General features: G+C 33.7%; 1 protein-coding gene across 1 annotated transcript; it reads right to left on the bottom strand.

Annotated features, from left to right (window-relative positions):
* Positions 1-3,766: 3,766 nt before the first annotated feature.
* On the bottom strand, positions 3,767-18,978 carry LOC145086112 (uncharacterized). The gene is made up of 7 exons (XM_079023846.1): positions 18,849-18,978; positions 14,209-16,933; positions 13,509-14,048; positions 12,110-12,766; positions 9,969-10,667; positions 4,216-5,022; positions 3,767-4,116 (listed from the first exon to the last, which is right to left on the bottom strand). Exons 2-7 carry the CDS (start codon positions 16,903-16,905, stop codon positions 4,102-4,104), a joined length of 5,415 nt encoding a protein of 1,804 aa, XP_078879972.1. The 5' UTR covers positions 16,906-16,933; positions 18,849-18,978; the 3' UTR covers positions 3,767-4,101.
* Between the last annotated feature and the right edge of the window lie 393 nt (positions 18,979-19,371).

Raw genomic sequence — 19,371 nt, 5'->3', positions numbered from 1 at the left:
TCGGTAACCAAGAACAAAACTTAGTTGCTCATTTGTGATATTTTCATGTTTCATTTAACATTGGGAGTTTTCAATACATATAGAAGGGTTGAAGAACAAAAAGCACAAGCCTGGGACGAAAGTTATGATGATGCATTAAGCGGATCAAATGGGTCAACTGCCTTGTGCTAAAATTAGCAAGTGAATATATCCAATGAATATTCATTGGTCGTTTGATAGATTAGGAAGAAAATAATTGAATTCTCTCACATAACCCAGAAAATGTGGAAATTTATAAAACGTTGAATTTGAATAAATTGAATTCCATCCGTTTGGCATCCAAATACACCATAGAATGGAATCTCAAATTCCAATCCCAATAGATTCTACCAGAATCAAGGATTAACTATTGTCTTAGGAGATTTTTGTTTGTATTAATATTCATTTTATTTAACTGTGAAATTCATTGCACTTTGGTTTTATATGTTGTTTTTATATATCAGTGGTTTGGTCTATGGTATGATAAAAACATAGGGGCATTATATTCCTATCTCGCCCTAGGTATCGAAAACCTATGGACCGACCCTAGTCTTGTAGGTCTCCTTGGATTCTTGTTGGTCACCTATGATCTTTATTGTCCCCCATGGGGTAGCCATCTTCAAACATAGATGATATGTTGATGGGACCACCTTCATGTTGTGGATACATGGCCTTCCTAATATAACATTATAGGAGATAATGTATCAGTTACATAAAATCGTTTCATAGAGTTTACCCTCTCTATGTAGATATGCAACTTTATTTCGCCGACCGTATGTTTTGTTTCACCACTGAATCCTATTAGCACTGCAGGTCTTTTGACTATTTCGGACTCTCGGATGTTAATTCTTTTCAAGGGATCTAGGAGTATAATGTTGAATGAGGATCCTCCTTCGACAAGGATCCTTCTAACAAAATGGTTGGCGATGTAAAAAGAGATCACCAATCTGTCGCTGTGAGGATCCTGGACATCCGCTCTATCTGTTTCGTCGAAGGTGATCTCCTTCTCATTTTTCATTGATGTATTCTTCTGGTGTCTTTCTTCTTTCATTGTTTTTGATACTTTGGCCTGACTTTTTTCAGTAGAATAAGAGGTACCACAAATTTCAGGACATTAATATGAAAAATAGTTTTCAGTTAGCTTTTTAAGACGTGCCTCTTGATATCCAGAGAGTAGAGGTGGCAATCGTGTCGTGTCGTGTCGGGTTCGTGTCGTGTCGAAACATTAAACGGGTTGAAAGTGCACGACCCTAACCCGACCCATTTAATTAACGTGTCGTGTCGTGTCAACCCGTTTATTTTCATGTCGAGTTCGTGTCGGGTTTCGGGTTAGGGCTATACCTTGAAATATGTCGTGTCATGTGAGGTTAAAAGATTGAGCATGTTGAAAAAGTAGGAGTTGGGTAGGTGGAAAGGAAAAACTAATAGTTTTGAGGCAGAATAGATGAAGTCATAGCAAGTTCAAATGACAAAATTAAAAGAGTGGGAGTTGGGGAGGTGGATGACAAGGTCATGAGGATGTGAGAGTGGTGAAAGAGACTGGGTAGTTTGGGAGAGAATGGAAAAACTGAAATGAAGTCTTGATCTAGACGGCTAAGTCATTTCAATATTACAAAACAATTCAATTCAAAGGTTTTATTTTGCTTATGGTTTTGGTTTTGTATCTTTCTAGATTATTTAAATAATTCAAAAAACATGTATATAAATAAAACGGGTCATTTTCGAGTTATATTCGAGTTAAAATTCTCAACCCTAACCTTACCCATTTAACTTTTGTGTCATGTAGTGTCAACCCGTTTATTTAAACAGGTTGAAATATTTTACCCAAACCCGTTTATTTCGTGTCGGGTTTCGTGTCGTGTCAGTTTTTGCCACCTCTACCAGAAAGGGTTGGGTTCGACCCAACCCTCCAATTCTTTTGATGCATTTTTAATAAGTTTTAACCCAAAAATATAAACAAAGGAAAATATAGTGTTTAAAATATTGTTTTTCTTCTTCGGCAACAAATAAATATTGTGGCCCACATTTCAAAATCTATATTCCATTATGCTAATCATTTTTCTTTTTCATATTTTTATTATTAACATAGATATTATTTAAGTCCACAACTTATTTTCCATTCCCACTAAGATATTTGATATTAATCCTTTTTGGTTAATAAAGTTCACTGTAGTTAAGTAAAACAACACTTTTATACTTTGAAAATCAGTATTGAATCCTAAATCATGTTAAGTGTCAATGAAAATATTGTAAAAACATATTAGTTATTTTAAATTTTTAATATATTTAATCAACCAAATTATATATAAAATGGTATCTTTTGAGTATTCCTCTTTGCAATTTTTTAGGTTTTTATATGAATAAAAAGCTAACTGAATTGAAAGATTGATCTTTTTAGAAAGCCAAAAAAACAAAATCGATTATTGTCCGACTTTCGGTTTTGGTTCGTCATTGGTTTTTTGCACGTCTTTACAATTGAATTAGTTTTGTTATTTAGCTAACACCCCTAAAAATCAGTATATTTCTAGAACTATAATTTTTTAATTGATAATAAAAAGCCTCTTTTATGGTTTCGCCTCGAGCCAAAATACATTAGGGCTGGACGTCATTGAAAAGCTTGTCCCAACGAATATTAGAAGGATAATATATTTCAAGTAGAAGCAAATATATTATGTATTTTTTAGTGAAATTTTGTTCTTGAGGTATGTTAAATGAAAAACTAAAATTTTATGTTTTATATTTTGATAATTTATAAGTTTTAAGACCTATTTTTATTAAATAGCACGGGGCCTCCGAATCTTGAGGCCAACCGTGCTCTTGGTTGTGTAAACACCAAGGAGTCATTCCTCAATCTAGTGTTGCGGCTGAATACCGAGGGGTAACGAATAAAGTAGCCAGTATTAGCTGGATTTGTAATCTGCTTTGTGAGATAGTTGTGTTTTGTGACAACATCACGGAGGTTTACATGTCTACGCATCCAATCCAACACCAACACACAAAATTTTGTTTGAGATCACGTGCTATCCAGGCAAGTTCATGTTATGTACGTCCATTAATCCTTCTCCACGCATGCAGACTTATTTATTAAGAGACTCCCATAATCTATTTTCATGACTTTCGTACCAGTTTTGACATCAGAAAGATTCCTCCCATTCAAACTGTGAGGGGATGCTAGTGCAAACATGTGTATTTGTATTTGTTAGCATTGTATGTAGCCCACATGTATTTGTCAAATTGTATGCTAATATGCTTGATTTGTATATATGTAACTTTACCCTCTTTTGAATGCTATGGAAAATATTTCAGCCAACTAAAATAACGTTTAACAAGACCAAGTAAATAAATAAATAACTGATTAATTTGAATTTGAAAGCAAATAGGTTTGAATCCGAGGAAAGCCAAAATTGAATGGCCTCAAAATGAAGCATAAACTATGCAAAAAGATAAAATTCAGTAAGTACTCTCAAGTCTCAACAACCAAACACTCAAGCTTTTAAATGTTTTGGGTGGAAATAAAGTCCAAGCAGAAAGAACAGAGGCAAATTAAACAGAGACATCAAAGTTCTCGTAGCTCATTTCATTGTAGAGAGAAATATAAAACTGAAAAATAATAAAAGTAAACCACTAGTACAGTAATACTATGTGGTCAACATGGACGACTTAGCTCAAATAAATTCACCAAAAACGATAATATACAATGTGATGCGTTTTAATTAATGGACCATAAATACATTCAACATACAAGAGATGAAAAGGACGGAATTCTTCAAGAATTTTTTAGAAGAATACGAGACAGTCATTAATAAACTCAGCTTACAAGAGGAGCTCAAATCAATATTATGAGATTACTTGAAACTAGGAAGTAGTTCAATAAACCAAAGTGGAAGAGTAATAAAGCAAGTACGACAACAAGTCAAAATTAATCAGATGAGGTAGAGAAACTTGTACATAATTATGGACCAATGAAACAAGTGTAGCAGAAGCATGGGTAAGGCATGGACCCTGGTACAATATTGTAATCTTACCTATGCTTTATAGCCAACTTCAAAATGATCCAACTGCACGTTTAAATATGTTCATTCTCTAGAACTGCCATCCCTGTAGACGATTACAATAGGTAATTTAGAGAGTAATGTAAACTTTTTTGTTCAGGAAAACATTAGCCTGTTGATAATAACCAAAGGGCACATCACATACCTCTTCTTGTTTGGTCCTTATAAAAGAGTTTGGGTCTTCCGTTGCATGACACAATCCAAAAGTTGCATTTATTAACTTTAGCTCCGGAGTAGTTGATTGTCCACAAGTGAAAACCGTAACTTTTGGACAATCTTTAATTTCCAAAGTATCTAATGATGGCCACAGAAAATCTTCCTTCCCCAAGCAAAATCCCTTGACATTAGGAAGATTGTGAAGCGTTATGGATTTTAGACAAGGGAACACAACCTTGGCAAGTCTAGCTTCAGAACCTTCAACTTGCTTGACAATCACATCCATTTTCTCGCAATCACTTATGTGTAGCTCTTGGAGCTGTAATAAACTACCTACCATACAACACGTGAAAACGTGTCCAAGAAGTGGACATGCTGTAACAGACACCGTTGTAAGGTTTGGAAAGCTCAACACAATCCACCGATTGGTTTTCCAAATATGACTCAAGTTGAAGAGATTCTCGAGAATCACATTTTTTAGCTTCTCAAATACCACAACAGATTGTGTTTCCAGATTCTCATCAGCATTTTTCCTTTCTACTACTTCAAATACCTCCTCTACTAAGGTGATCATCTCATTGACACCAACCATATGAAGCTTTTCAAGATTCTTCAGATTAAGCAACTCGTTGCATGTAAAACTTATGCGGCTTCTCAAAAATTTGTCATCAGACTGTGCATCTACTTCAACTAAATTCGAAAAAGACCAAGGGAACTGAACTAGGTTTGTCGTATTTGGAAAACACCAAGAGTACAGAAGTGGCTTTATCATATTTGGAGTAGAGCTCAAAGTGTGCTATGAGAAAACAAACATCGAGCATCACAAACATTACAATAATAAAGAACACATACATTTAGTATACAAACATAATAAAAATTTGGAAGTTGTATTATTCTTCACTAAACGAAAATGTATTCGAATTGCCAGCCTCGTTTATGGCACTACTTACGTCAAATTTTTTTGTCTAGACAAGCAATGTGAAGAATAGTGTTAATAAAAAATTAAAATTTATATATTGCATTTGTTTAAACAATATAGATTGTCATGGATGATTTTCTAGTCTTTTTACATAAAATAAACTATATATAAGGATTATAGAATTCACTTTGGGGTGATTGTGTATTGCATAATGTATTTATAGTACATGGATAGGATGAAATACTAGAATAAAGGGATAGAACATTATCTATGACTATTCATGATATTGTAAAATTTAATTCCAAACACCCCCTCAACCGAAGAGGTGGTAGAGCAACACACATATTGGCACGAAATTGTTTGAATAGAGGACGCCAAAGACACTTCATGAAGATGTCCGCTAGTTGCAAGGACGAACTTAACGTGTGTACAAGAAACCAGAAGAAACTAATTTCCGAAGAAAGTGGTAATCTATGTCTATATCTTTAACTCTGTTGTGAGAGACCGAGTTTTGACTCAGAAAGAGACCACTTTAGTTGTCACAAAGTAGAGTAAGACGATCCAGAGGTAATACATGAAGTTCTCTTAGTAACTGAGCAACCCAAATGATTTTCATAACCGTTTTGGCCATGCCTCGATATTCTAACTCACAGCTGGACTTAAAATCAGTAGGATACTTCTTGGCACTCCATGAAACAAGGTTTCCACATAAAAAGATAGAGTAGTCGTAGGTGGAATGACAAGTTTGATTACACCATGCCTGATCTGCATGTGAGTATCTAATCAATAAGGATAAACGCGGATGAATGAAGTGAACACCGTAATATAAAGTGCCTTAGACATATCATATGATCCTTTTGACGACTTCATAATGTTCAATGGTAGTACGTGAAGAAACTGGCTAACTTGATTGACATCATAGGATAAGTCAGGAAGAGTGATGGTTGTATATTGTAAAAGCATCCACTGTCAATCTAGATTAAGTAGGATTCAAACAAAAAGAGCCTTGAGTGACAAGACAATCATCCATGGATATAGGAATAGATGTTGGTTTGGAGTCAAGCAATTGGATATGAGTAAGTATGTCTTGAGCATAATTGGCTTGCATGAGAAAAAAGCCATCGTCGTGTTCCATATATGAAACTTCAAGACTTCAAAAATAGTTCAACCAACCAAGATCGTTAATGGACAATTTGAAATGGAGTTTGGAAATAAACTTAAGAATAAGATGAGTCATTTTCTGTAAGAACTATGGAATTGATAGAGACCAATAAATATAGAACTTGTGATTGTAGTTTGAACATAAAAGGAGAAGTGTCGTTTGAAAACACAAGACTATGTTGGGAAAGTTTAATTGCTGACTAATTATGTAAGTAGTGGAAGAAACGATATACAAAGCCGTGAAAAAACAACATATATAGTTTGGTAGTGCATGCTCGTAAGGTGTCTTGTGATCTAGAAGTTGGGAGGACAGACGATTGATGGCATAAGTGGTGGTGTTGAATGGGATCAACCCAGAGAGAAGTCAGGGAACATGTGTTAAAAAGCATGGCTAGTTCCCGTTTCGGTAAAATAAGCGATGACGTGTCCTAATTTCCATTAGAAGAGTATGAACCCGTTTATTGAGAAATTGAGTGCCACCATCACTATGGAAGATTTTTATCTTGCAAGTGAACTGAGTTTGAACAAAAGTCAAAAAAGCTCCAAGTATATTGAAGAATTTCTATTTGTTCTCTAAAAAATAAAACCACATAAACCGTAAGAAGTCATCCACAAAAATACAATAGTATAAATAGGCATCTTGAGAAGGGACTCATGTTGGTCCCCACAAATCATAGTCATGAAGTAACTCAAGCCCATGTAAAAACCGTTTAACATTAAATTCAAAGGGAAAATATTTACTTTTAGAAAGATGACAATAAGAAAAAATGCTAGGTTTTGGTAAAAACGAAAACAACGATACATACTTAAAACATAAATAGTATCAAAAGCAACGCTGTCTCATCTAGCATAAAATAACTCATAAGAGGCATGAGGATTTGATAACTATAAAGAAGTAATAAAACCTTGATGCCTCATCTATTCCTTGCTGGAATAACTTTCGTTTTGCGGTTCTAAATTGCAAAAAAAAAAAAAAAAAAAAAAAAAAAGAATAAAACATAAATCAGAGAATCCTTTTTGTGAGTTTACTAATATAAAGAATGTTCTTGGTAATGTCATGAACTACAAGAATATTCGATAATTTAAGATCTCGAAAAAAGTTACCAATATATGATATGTTTGGAACATTACCGTTGCCAAAAAAAAGCTTCCTCGTGACCCGCATAAGAAGTAGAATGAATAGTTGACGCATGAGCCATAGTACCAAAGTCAAAGTCAATGTACCAGTCACGTAACATGAAACATGAGACTGGGCCTTGAATGCATGTACCAAATTGGCATTAGGGTGTGGACCTTTGCGTGCAAAAGAAGTTACATTTGCATAAGAGATGGCGTAGTGACCATTAGTATGGCAGAGTTGCCAACGGGGACGACGCCGACACCCACAACAACCAAATGAGGAGCCACAACCACGACCACCGACAACAAAAGCACTTCATGAAGGTGGCGCATGGGACTGATGTCGATGGGTATTAATGGCAGTTGATGGTGGTGAGTCTTGAATGACAGCAAGAGACAAGTCATGTTCTTCAGCTTGGGTCACAAGATTAAGAAAGATAATATGTGGCTTGATTGTTTGATAAGTTGTAGAGAAAGTCTTGAATGAAGATCCAAAACCATATATAAACTAGCGAGTCTTGTCAACTTCTTTAATAGAGCAGCCAATTGACGAGAGCTGATCACATATAGCTCGGAACTAGGAACTATATTATGAGACCATAGAATAACCCTTTTTGAGTTAGCCAAGGGTATCTTAGGGTATCTTGTATAGTTTTTATACGTTCTTGAGAACTATATGGTGATAGGAATATTCAAGATTACACTTTCCTCATAAGCTGTTGTAAGACCTAGGGTTTCCGCCACGGAACTTCAGCAAAAGAATACTAAATGATGAGAAAGACACGTTGATCAACGTGTATCATAATCAGGGTTTTTTGAAAGAATATGGTTTCGAAAATACATGTAATTTATGAGAGATAGATTCATGGTAATCATGTGAAGAATGGTGGTTAGAGTTAGTGAATAATCAGAGGAAGAGGAGGAGGAAGAATGATGAACTATTTTTCATCATCTATTCATAGACATCCATATTAATATATAAAAAACAATTTTTTTTAAAACCCATTTTGTTTTGTTGTTTTTTTTTCTCAAGAATTAGGTTTATTTTTTATCCCCAAAAAACTAAATATACCAAAAATACAAATTTATTGTATTCGATTATTAGACATCAAAATCGGTAAAAAAACACAACTTAATCGGTGTCAATCTTCACAGTTTGAATGTTCACAATATGAATCTGAACTATAAATATTTTAATTTTATCATTCACAATGTGAATGCGATTTATTATTTCAACTCTTTGACCATTCACAAATTAATTTAGTAAAAATTTATATATAAATCGAAATATATTTCCATGTAATATTATAATATTTTTGATTACATAAAAATTAATTTTGTAAAATCAACAAATGATTTTCTTGACATTGTAAATCTAAACTATATTTAATCTAGTTTTCAGAATTCACATTGTGAACTTGACTTATTATTATTCACACTGTGAATCTGAGTGGAATATAATTCAGCTTTCAGCAGATTCAAATTCCATTGAACGTGACTCTAACATGAAATTTTGCAAAAGAAAATTGTTTTTTTTAAGTTAATATAAATTTATGTTTAAAAAGTACCAAAAATATAAACTTTCATATATTTATTAATTTTTTCGATAAAAAACAGACTTTAACTTTTCAAAATAAACAAAAAAAATGAATAATGAGAATAGATAAGGGTGTTATTGTATTTTTGGATTTTTTTATTATTGCTAGTCATATATAGGAAAAGATATACAGATGATATACTTATACTTTTACTTTTATAATCATCTAACCAACAATCTTTTCGTCCTTTTTTAGTTAATTGACTCTACATGTATGCTTGTTTACTTTGGAAAAAATGACGAGAGAAAAGAACAACTTGATTGAATAACTACTGACATTAGAATAGTTATTAACGAATTATGTTAGGTAATTTAATTAAATTCGGTGAAAAACAATATAAATGATTTAACTACATAATATAGTTACATACAAAAATCTCTTTGCTAATATATATTTGAGTGAATTCTGTAAAATAAGATAGTGTTTATCTTTCTATCTATTTCTGTTTTTTTCCTCAAAGGATTGAAGATGATGGTTCTAAGCTACTAATTAATGATTTATGACAGGTACAAATTTATTAACCTAATAAGATTTTGGACAATTAATCATACCTATAGCATGCACCATGTTAGCTTTATAGAAACTTTTACCATGCATAGACTTCTTCATTTTATAAATTTATATACTATCATAAACTTCTTGATTTTATAATTTATGTTAACTGAGGAAACCTTTTAAAAGATTACAATTATAATATATATGTATATATATTTAACCCATATTTTTATACTAAATCACAGACAAAAACATTTTCACTTTTTTGTTAATGAAATATATAAAATAAAAAATATCATCAATATAAAAAAAGGAGTTATGTATTTGTTTTATGTTTGTGTTGTGTTTCCTTCTAGAATACACATGAACAGCTAATTTTGTAAGAAAATAATATGTTTAGCATTATAAAATATTACTTGATTAGACGATACAAGTAAAGTAACAACATACCTTGTCTGTTGCATTTGACAAATGAAAGTTGAGGCCACATGCGAGACTATGCTTCCCTACACCTGTATGAATGTGAGTGAGCTTTGGAGCGACTGAGTGACCAGAGGTGAGGATCATCAATTGTGGGCAACCATACATCTTAACCTTTTCCAATGATGGCCATCTAAACTCATTCATCCCCAAAAAGAAACCATTGACATTTGGTAAATTTGCAAGTGTAAGAGACTTCAGACGAGGGAATGAAATAACTTTAGATGCTTTTGTGTGCTCTCCATCTTCCTTTACAATCACTCGCATTGCTCTGCATTCTTCTACCGTCAATTCTTTGAGTTGCTTGAGGCCTTCAAGTGTGTAACTTGTGAATATATGTTCCAAAAGTTTACAGCCATAGATTTTCAATACCGTTAGGTTGGGCAATTGAAGCAAAGTCATATTTGCCGACCTTGGAAGGGTCATTGTAGTAGTACATGTATCATCATCACCAACGTTGGTACTATGAACACCATCTTTGTTGACCCCTTCACTTTCAAATACCTCCATCATTGACTCACATCTTGATATAATCAACTCTTCCAGCTTATGCAGTTGTCCTGATACACAATATGGAAACCCCATGGGTAGGGCACCACAGTTACGTATATATATCTTTTTGGAGTATTGGCATAAGAACCAAGAAGTAACACCACCAACTTCAGAACACTACAAAACATGAAAAATCAAAGGAGTTGGTTAAATTTACAAAGCTTGGTTGTTTGCAACACACATACAAATATATTATATCTAAGATATTTAACAAAACTAATGCTTCATAGGAATCTCCTAACGGACATGAGTACTCCTTGTTGGCGTACTTTAGGAAATAGCCCACGTGGGCATTTTTGGAAACTTACCTTTTAATTAAAATTTGAGTTAAATAAGGATATTTGAGTTAAATATGGATGCTATCGCTTTTAGCATAATAAAGCCATTTTATTAGTTATTTTAATTCAAGTTTTCCAGCAACAAAAACTCTTGTTCATCATGTAATCAAAAGCACTCCCGTTTTCCTTTTATTCCCCTGTTTCCCCTGTTCTATTCGTCCTTCATGTTCAGTTTCTCCTTAAGCAAGAAGGTATCATCAGGTTGATACCTTACACTTGGTATCAGAAACCAAAAGAGATCAGAAAAACTATCGATCACAACCCCACCCAAGATTTCAAAGAACGGAATCGAGCCTCGAGGCGTTTTCTCTTCGCCTCATAAGGCGGAAGCCCAGGTGGATTTAAAAAAGTAATATAAAAATTATATATCTTATAAAAAATAATATACTAAACATCTAACATAGAAGTTTTTAACTAAAAAATAAAATACTAAACATCACATACTTACAACATATTTATCTTGTTTATTTTATTCCATTTAGTCCACGTCTATAGGAGGTGAGAGCAAATTGTTTAAAAATTAGGGTTGGTTATGATATAATATATAGAGCAATTGTAATTGGATAAAGACTACGCAACTTTTTGTTCTGTTTCTCTCTATATTTCTCTTTCTGTATTGTCTTTCTCTCAATATCAAGGCATTAATGATGAACTGATTAAGATTGCAAGTTCTCACAAATCTTTTAGTCTTTTAGTTCTTAAAAGACCTCTCTCTCTCTCTCTCTCTCTCTCTCTCTCTCTCTCTCTCTCTATATATATATATATATATATATATATATATATATATATATATATAGGGAAAAGTGAATATATGCTTAAGGGTATATAAGCTTAGGTACCCAAATACACTATAATACGTCGTTTTGTTTAATATATTCATTATAATGTTCTTAAACTTCAACCCCAAACTTGATATACTTTTAAGATTCTTGAAATTTCACTATTATCTTTCTCTAACATCGCATATTTATGCCGAACACTTACTAGGTTATATATATTATAGTTAAAAATGAAAATTAAATAAGAGGAAAATAAATGTAAAATTTATAAAAATCTTGGAATTAAATCAAGTTAGAAGTTGAATTAGAAGAACATTAAACAATTACAATGTGTATATGTGATACAAAACAACGTAATATGGTGAGTTTGGGTACCTAAGATTATATACCCTTAAGGGTGTATATATATATATGGGATCCACTTAATTAAAAGAAAGCTTACATTGAACCGATCATTGATGGAAGTGGTTGTGATTGTAGTACCAGAGGTGATTCCAAAGCTCCTGCTCCTCCCCCTCACATTACCTCCATTGATGCTCTTTAGGGATGGCAGAAAATGAAGTTCGAGTCTTTCAAGATGAGGGAAGGAAGTACTCGTGTGAGATGATATAGATGTATCCATTTCATCAATTTCATCATATCTATTTGAAACAACTTCTTCAATACCATCACAATATTTTAGGATGATCTCCTTTAAGCTGGGAAGAAGTTTACCCATGAGAGGTGAAAATAGGTACTTTATGTTATTGCAATTAGACATGTATATGGTTGTGAGGTTGTGGAATGAGGATTCTGTTTGGTTTTGAGGAATTACAAGTTTGTTCCGATTGCACTTCCACACATGACTCAACTTCTCCATATTTCTTAACCATAAAAGCTTGAGGGAGGGAAGTAGTACAGGTTGTTGATTATGCCAAGTTGTTGTCAAATCTCTGCTAGTACTGGAACTCTCTATCTCAAACACCACTTCAACCTCCTTACAATCCAATATGTCAAGCTTTTCAAGCTGATTAAGAGTAGGTTTGGGATGAACTGAGAATTCAATGTCAGCTTTACTACCATACACGTCTGAAATCTCTACCTTGGGTATAACATTAATCTGCAAATATCTCACCAATATATATAATTCGGAATTTCAAATGACTAAATTTAATTTAACTAATTATCCATAACGCATGCACGCATATATACCCTTAGAGGTAAGATTATATGCACATTCGTTAAAAAAATTCCCAAAAAATGTATTTTTCATACAATGTGCATATGTGCATATATATTTGTGTAGCGTAGATATGCCTCTATGATGTGCACATATGCACATTGCAAAAAATCATTGTTTATTTTTCATTTTTGAACAAACTTTCTTATAATCATATGTCTAAAGCATTCGTGATGTTTGTTTTTAAAACATTATCAGGAAAAAAAGTTCTCAGGGTTTCGGGAAACCCTATGTTATTTTTCATTTTCAGCCTACTTCTGTACAGTTAAAAGTGTAGTGGTACATGTAATTTGTCCAAATTTTTAACTGTGGATCTTTTCTTTTTTATCCAAATTTTGATGTGTAAACATTTAGAAATAATGTCAAAACACATTTATTAACACAACTTAATAATCTTTTCCACTTTTTAGCATAAATATATATACCTCCAAAAAATTGGTTGAATTAAGAATTGATTGATTTGTTGTGGTGTGATGTGTATAGATGTATATGTATGTATCTACACACACCCTCACATATGTACTTACAAATACATATACATATGTGTCGGGTGTGTATACAGAGACACATATACAGTGCTCTAACATTAAATAGAAATTGAAAGCTCAATGACATCACATACCTCTTGGCTTTTTTCTACGAATTCAATGTTTCTGCTTCTTTCTTCCCAACGTCTCCTACCATCCATACTTATATTCATAAGTGTTCTCAAATGAGAACTGGTGATGGTAGGCGTGAATACGTTTACAAAGTTTTCACACTCTTCTATTTTAATCATCCTTACAGATTGAAAGCTACGAATGAGGATATCAGAGCTACTTTCACCTTTCCTCCTCCACAACTCTTTTAGCTTCCCCAAATTTTGTACATGGATGTGTCTCAAGTTGCTATTATATTCTTCAATTTCACCGACACAACTCGTGTCGATGTTAAATAACACTTCAATGTTTCCACATTCAGAAACAACAAGCTCTTTCAGATAACGCATAAACGATAATGGATTTCTTGGGAACAGATTAACGATCTTATCGCATCTGTTCACTTCAATCTCTCTCAACATGCAGGCATTAACTTCGTCACTAGTATCAAATTGATAAGGCCATATCTCTTTCAGGTTATTCATACCATAGATTTTCAATATCTTCAACTTAGGAATCAACACCTGCACACCAATTAACACTTGTTGATCATCAATGCGGCACCATCAACATATATAATATAATGTGCAATTAAATTAAAAATATTTCCTTGGGAATTCCCTAAATAATATATAGAATTTCATTACTTACTAGGTCTATTTTTATTCTAACATAGAGACATACCTCTTTGTTCAGGAATGGTTGATTTGCAGAAACGTTACTAAACATAGAAGATGTTGCAGATGTATTATCGGGATAAATGCTAGTGAAATTAGGAAGGCCATCAAGCCTCAACTCCTCTAGCTGTGGCAGCTCAATTATATTAACAGTGTTGCAAAGACCTACCAACTCTGGTAGCTCATCCAAAAATAGAATCTTTAGCTTCTGAAACATAATTACCCCATCTCCACCATTCTCACTATTTACCAGTGCTTCCAGAACAGGGCACTGTGAAACAGTGAGGCGCTCAAGCTTCATCAAACCATTTGCCATGGGGACTGTGAAGAGGTATCTCAAGTTTTCACAATTAAAAACATCTAGGATTGTTAAATTATTAAATGATTGTGAATGACAATGAACAGATTCCACTAAAATTTCTTCAATATCATTCATACCTTCCACCTCCAAATAAAGCATCTCAGTTTTCTCAAACAACTCATACACTCTAGACTCCAATAGCTCATCTTTATTGGTGAGCAACATCAACGTGTTTCTAGACGAGTGCATGTTTAAGCCTGTATCATCCTGTATATTACGTCCCACAGAAATCTTGAAATTTTTTAGTTTCACAAAAAACATATTCTCGGGCATACTATTGGTGTCAAAGAACTCAACTTCCAATGCAGAAAGGTGCTTTGAGCATTCTGCTAGTTCCTCACGATTTGCATCTGTGAATCTAATAGCATTTTCATTGTCCACGCTCATATAAAGCTCTTCAAGGTTGACCAAGTTTTTCAAGACACCATCATCAATACGAAGATTGACACAACCCGTCAAATCCAATAGCTTTAACTTCTTCAAATATCCTATTGTGTATGGTAACTTTCTGACACCAGAATCAGCAAAACTGAGCACTTCCAAATTCAAGAGCTCTCCGATAACAGAGCAATCAAACATCAACATGCATTGATCGAGAAGGAGTGTCCGTAGCTTGGTGGAGCATTGAAGTGATCTGGGAAACAACGGATACTGCATTTTTTCATATGCTACAACTTCAAGATTTTCCATTCTTTCATAAAAATCTTCAGAAAAACTAAGCGATTCTTCTCCATCCGTAAGTCTCAAAAGAGATACGTTTGGGTACCGGAAGTCTCTAGGGAATTCAGACATACCCGTGCAAGTAATAGATATACTTTTGCAGGACTCACTCATTCCGACTGTACTACACTTAAAAGTATCATCATGGTTAATCATCCATGGAAGGTCACCTTTAGAAACTTTACCTAGCACAAAAGCAAGCACAAGATCATGCATTTTAACATCCCCAATGTAATCGCCATCTATCAACAAATTTGCATTTGTGAGATTGTTCACACATGTCATTGTCCTGTCTCTAGCATCTGCCAAAGTAGAAACTTCTTCTAACAATTGCAGGCCCCATGCATATCTTGTTAGATCCTCGATTTGAATGTTAAAATCATCTGGAAACAAGCCACACAGCAAAAATATCGATTTTTCCTCCTCTTCTTTTATATGGTTATAGCTTATCTCAACAATCTCTTGCACATTCTTATCAATATTGTTTTTCTTTAAACGTTGAAAGGTATTTCTCCATACAAACGCTTCTTGAGATTTAAGGGTTGTTGCAATGAGTTTGATGGCAAGGGGCAAAAACCCACATCTTCTCACGATATCACTTCCTATTTGATTGAGCTCCCTATCATATTGTTTTGAAACGCCTGCAATATGCCAAAAGAAATTCTGTGCTTCCAACTCCTCCATGACATCCACTCTAACTAGTGTCAAATCCGACTCAGCTTCTATTGCAATTTTATTGCAAATATTTTCAGATCGTGATGTCAGCAGCAACTTGAAGCCATTGGGCAAAGGAGTTAGTCCCATATCTTTGAGTTCGATTGGCTCCCATATATCATCTAATATCACTAAAACCTTTCTTTTACCTTCTGGAAGATTCCCAAATGACGTACGAAGATGATCTGCTCTTGCTGTTTTACTTGTTTCAGTAAGAGATTGGCCCATGTATTCTGCTACAGCTTGCTGAATAGAAAACATGTTAATCTTTTGCCCAATAACCACCTTGACAATATAATCAAACATTTTCTTATCTTCTGTAGTCCTTTTCAGTTGTTCCATCATTGTGGTTTTCCCCACACCACCCATTCCACATATGGCTATCATTTGGATTTTATGATCTTGTTGAAGGAACCCGAGCGCATCCTTGAAGATCTTCTCTCTGGATTTGAAGTGATTATGGGCATCACCATCCAACCGTGCAGAAGTGGATGTGTTTTTAGAGTTTACTTTCCCAAGAGGTTTTTTAGTATTCCTCCAAATTATCTTACTATTTTCATCAATCAGACATGTCATCTTCTCTGTAATCTTGAATGCTTTCTTTCCTGCTTGGTACCTCATCTTCATGCTAAAACATCCATTGCCAGTACTTGAAATGCCTTGAGCATCTTCTTTAATCTTTTCGACCTCTTCCAACCAACCTGGTACACGATTAGGTATCTCTAGATTATTTATATTATTTTCGTCCATTTGCTTTTTGACATCACGGCTTGCACCATCGAGTTGCCGCATTATAGTATTCATGCCCAAAACATGTTTTGTGCAGGAAAAGAGATATCCCAGTTGTTGCTTGGCTGGAACAATTAGAGATTCAACAATAGGACCAATGATTGTAGATATAACCTCCATCTTCCAATATTCTAGCTTTTAGAGAGACCTGCAAACCATGTAACAAATCAACAGAAGGGATAAAATTGTTAGAAGTTGTTAATTAGTATATATTTATCCGTTCGTATTTTCATTATTAATTTGCAGAGCTATTAAAAATACACATAACATCTCTCCGTTTTCCCCCACCTCTTGTTCTTTACTCAAACCAAGATTCATCTAATATTTAGATAATCGAAATGATTGAAAATGTGATTTGAGAAACTCTTGACCAACGTAACAAAGAAAATGTGATTTCACATACTTCTATGGGGATTTAATATGCTTGTGAGTATGTAAATTTGACATCTCATGTCACATTGCTTTTTAGTTCAACAATTTTGAAATTTTAAGAAAAATAAGAATTTTGAAAATATGTTTAGTTTAACAATTTTTCTAAAATTTTAACTGAAAATGAAAATTTCTCGTTTCCCAAAATTATAAAGAGCTTAGAAACATTTAAAAAGCTAATAATTATTGTTTTCCATATTTTTCCAATTCAAAATTTTTCTAAAATATATACACACACCCACACCCACCACATGCCACCCCTCCCCTCCCACTCCATCCGAAGCCCAAAACCCCCACCCCACCTTACCCTATCACCACTGCACCCCCACAAACACACACACACACCTACTTCCATGATAACCGACACCCCACCACCACCCCATCCCCACCCACGCTACCAATATCACCGTTGTCTAATAATGAAAACTAATAGAAATATACACATCTAAACATATTTTCTAATATTGCAAAATGCAAAATGAAAATTTGATAAGTTTTAACTAAACGCATTTTCTAAATTTTCTAATGAAAACTGTTTTTCCGTAACTAAGCTCAACATAAGTGGTTCATCTCCATGCCCTCTGTCTAATCTAAACACTTATCCATTTGAAATTCTCAATGGGTTTTTCTTTACTTCATTCAGGGTCTATTCTAATCCCCAAAATCCAAGTCACACTATAACATAACGTCTACTCAAATGTAGTAATTTGTGTACCCCTATATTATATGGCGAGAAGACATCCATCCGGAAAAACATCCATCCAGTACATAACGTATATTATGTGTGGTATTCTACAAGCATTTGATAGCCCCTGATTCCCGAAAAACAGAATGGGGGAAAATGGAGAGACATTTGCCTTTAATATGTTCATCATCTTCTTCGTGTGGGTAATTAGGTGAGTCTGAAAAATATACAACCCTCGTATCCTCAAAAGGCAGAGACACCTAGTGTGCGTTTGGTTGTGGAAAATTTTTCAGTTTTCTAGGAAAAATTTCCAAGAAAAACAGAAATTTTGAAAACGCGTTTGGTTCGTTCAGTTTTCCAATGTTTTCTAAAAAAATAAAAAATTTCAATTTTTCAAATTATATGTAAATTAGAAAAGTGATTTTTTCAGTTTTCCAAAGTTTTCCAAATTTTTAAGATGAAAAATGAAAACTCCACCTATTCCAACCAAACGTGTTTTCATTGAAAATGAAAACTCAACCCTATTTTCTGAAAACATTATCATAGAAAATAAAAACAGTTTTCCATAACCAAACGTACCCTAGTTGCTCTATACATTCTTCCTAGCTGCCTGCCCATAAACCCATATTCCCGTAATACTTTCAAAGCAATCGGAAATATTATTTAGATTGTAAATTCATAGGAGATCTTAATGATATTGGAAATATTTGTGTGTATATGATAGGATATGGTATAGTTGAAACAGAGTGCTACAGTCGTACTTAGGGGATTTTCAATTTTTAGGGATAGAGCTGATCTCATGTTGGAAGTATCAAATGACGGAAAATTAAGAGGCGTCGTCGATTTATTTCAACATTCGACTTGATTTTTTCTAAAGAACATACACGAACTAGTAAGGCTCAATAGATCTAACACCGAAAACAAGTGTTATATTCTCACAGAAACTAACCTGGCTTTGGTCTATGCACTGTATCTCTGCTTGCTGCTGCTGCTGCTGCTTTGCTGAACAAATTATTCGAGCTGTGATGAAGACGAGCAACACTGTGCAGCTATATTATTATATAAAGTGGGTTTTTGCTGTTTTCTAAATCATATAACGTGGGTGTTGCTGTTTTCTAAGCCATATAAGATTTGTTTATAGTCAATAAAAAGTTGTTAGGTGTACGGCTGAATATTTCATGGGTTTTTTAATATTAACGGTAAATTACATATGTGGTACAGTGGTTTGATGGTTATTGCAACTTTTATCTAAGTTTATTTAGTAAATTACAGTACTACTGCTTGATAAAATTCATAGTTTTTGTCTAAAAAAATTTCTTTGCATCGATGTGGTCTTTAACAAGTTGCTCAATCTTCTATTCATATAAAAAAAAAAAAACTACTTTGCCTTTTTTTTATATCTATTTTTTTCTTTTTCTTTTATAATCTTTAATAATATTAAAATTAAAAAACGACTCTCACCCCACCCATCA

The sequence above is a fragment of the Lactuca serriola genome, chromosome 2 (genome assembly GCF_051521515.1).
Source record: "Lactuca serriola cultivar US96UC23 chromosome 2, Lser_US96UC23_V15, whole genome shotgun sequence".
Taxonomy (NCBI): Eukaryota; Viridiplantae; Streptophyta; class Magnoliopsida; order Asterales; family Asteraceae; genus Lactuca; species Lactuca serriola.
The sequence above is the reverse complement of the archived record's forward strand: the minus strand, read 5'-3'. Positions and strand labels throughout refer to the sequence as shown.

Excerpts from the sequence above, each read along its gene's own strand:
- LOC145086112 (XM_079023846.1), bottom strand. The coding sequence starts at position 16,905 with ATGGAGGTTATATCTACAATCATTGGTCCTATTGTTGAATCTCTAATT. Across the intron at positions 10,668-12,109 it reads CCATCAATGATCGGTTCAAT|TGTTCTGAAGTTGGTGGTGT; the intron begins GTAAGCTTTCTT and ends CATGTTTTGTAG. Across the intron at positions 5,023-9,968 it reads TGTCAAATGCAACAGACAAG|CACACTTTGAGCTCTACTCC; the intron begins GTATGTTGTTAC and ends GTTTTCTCATAG.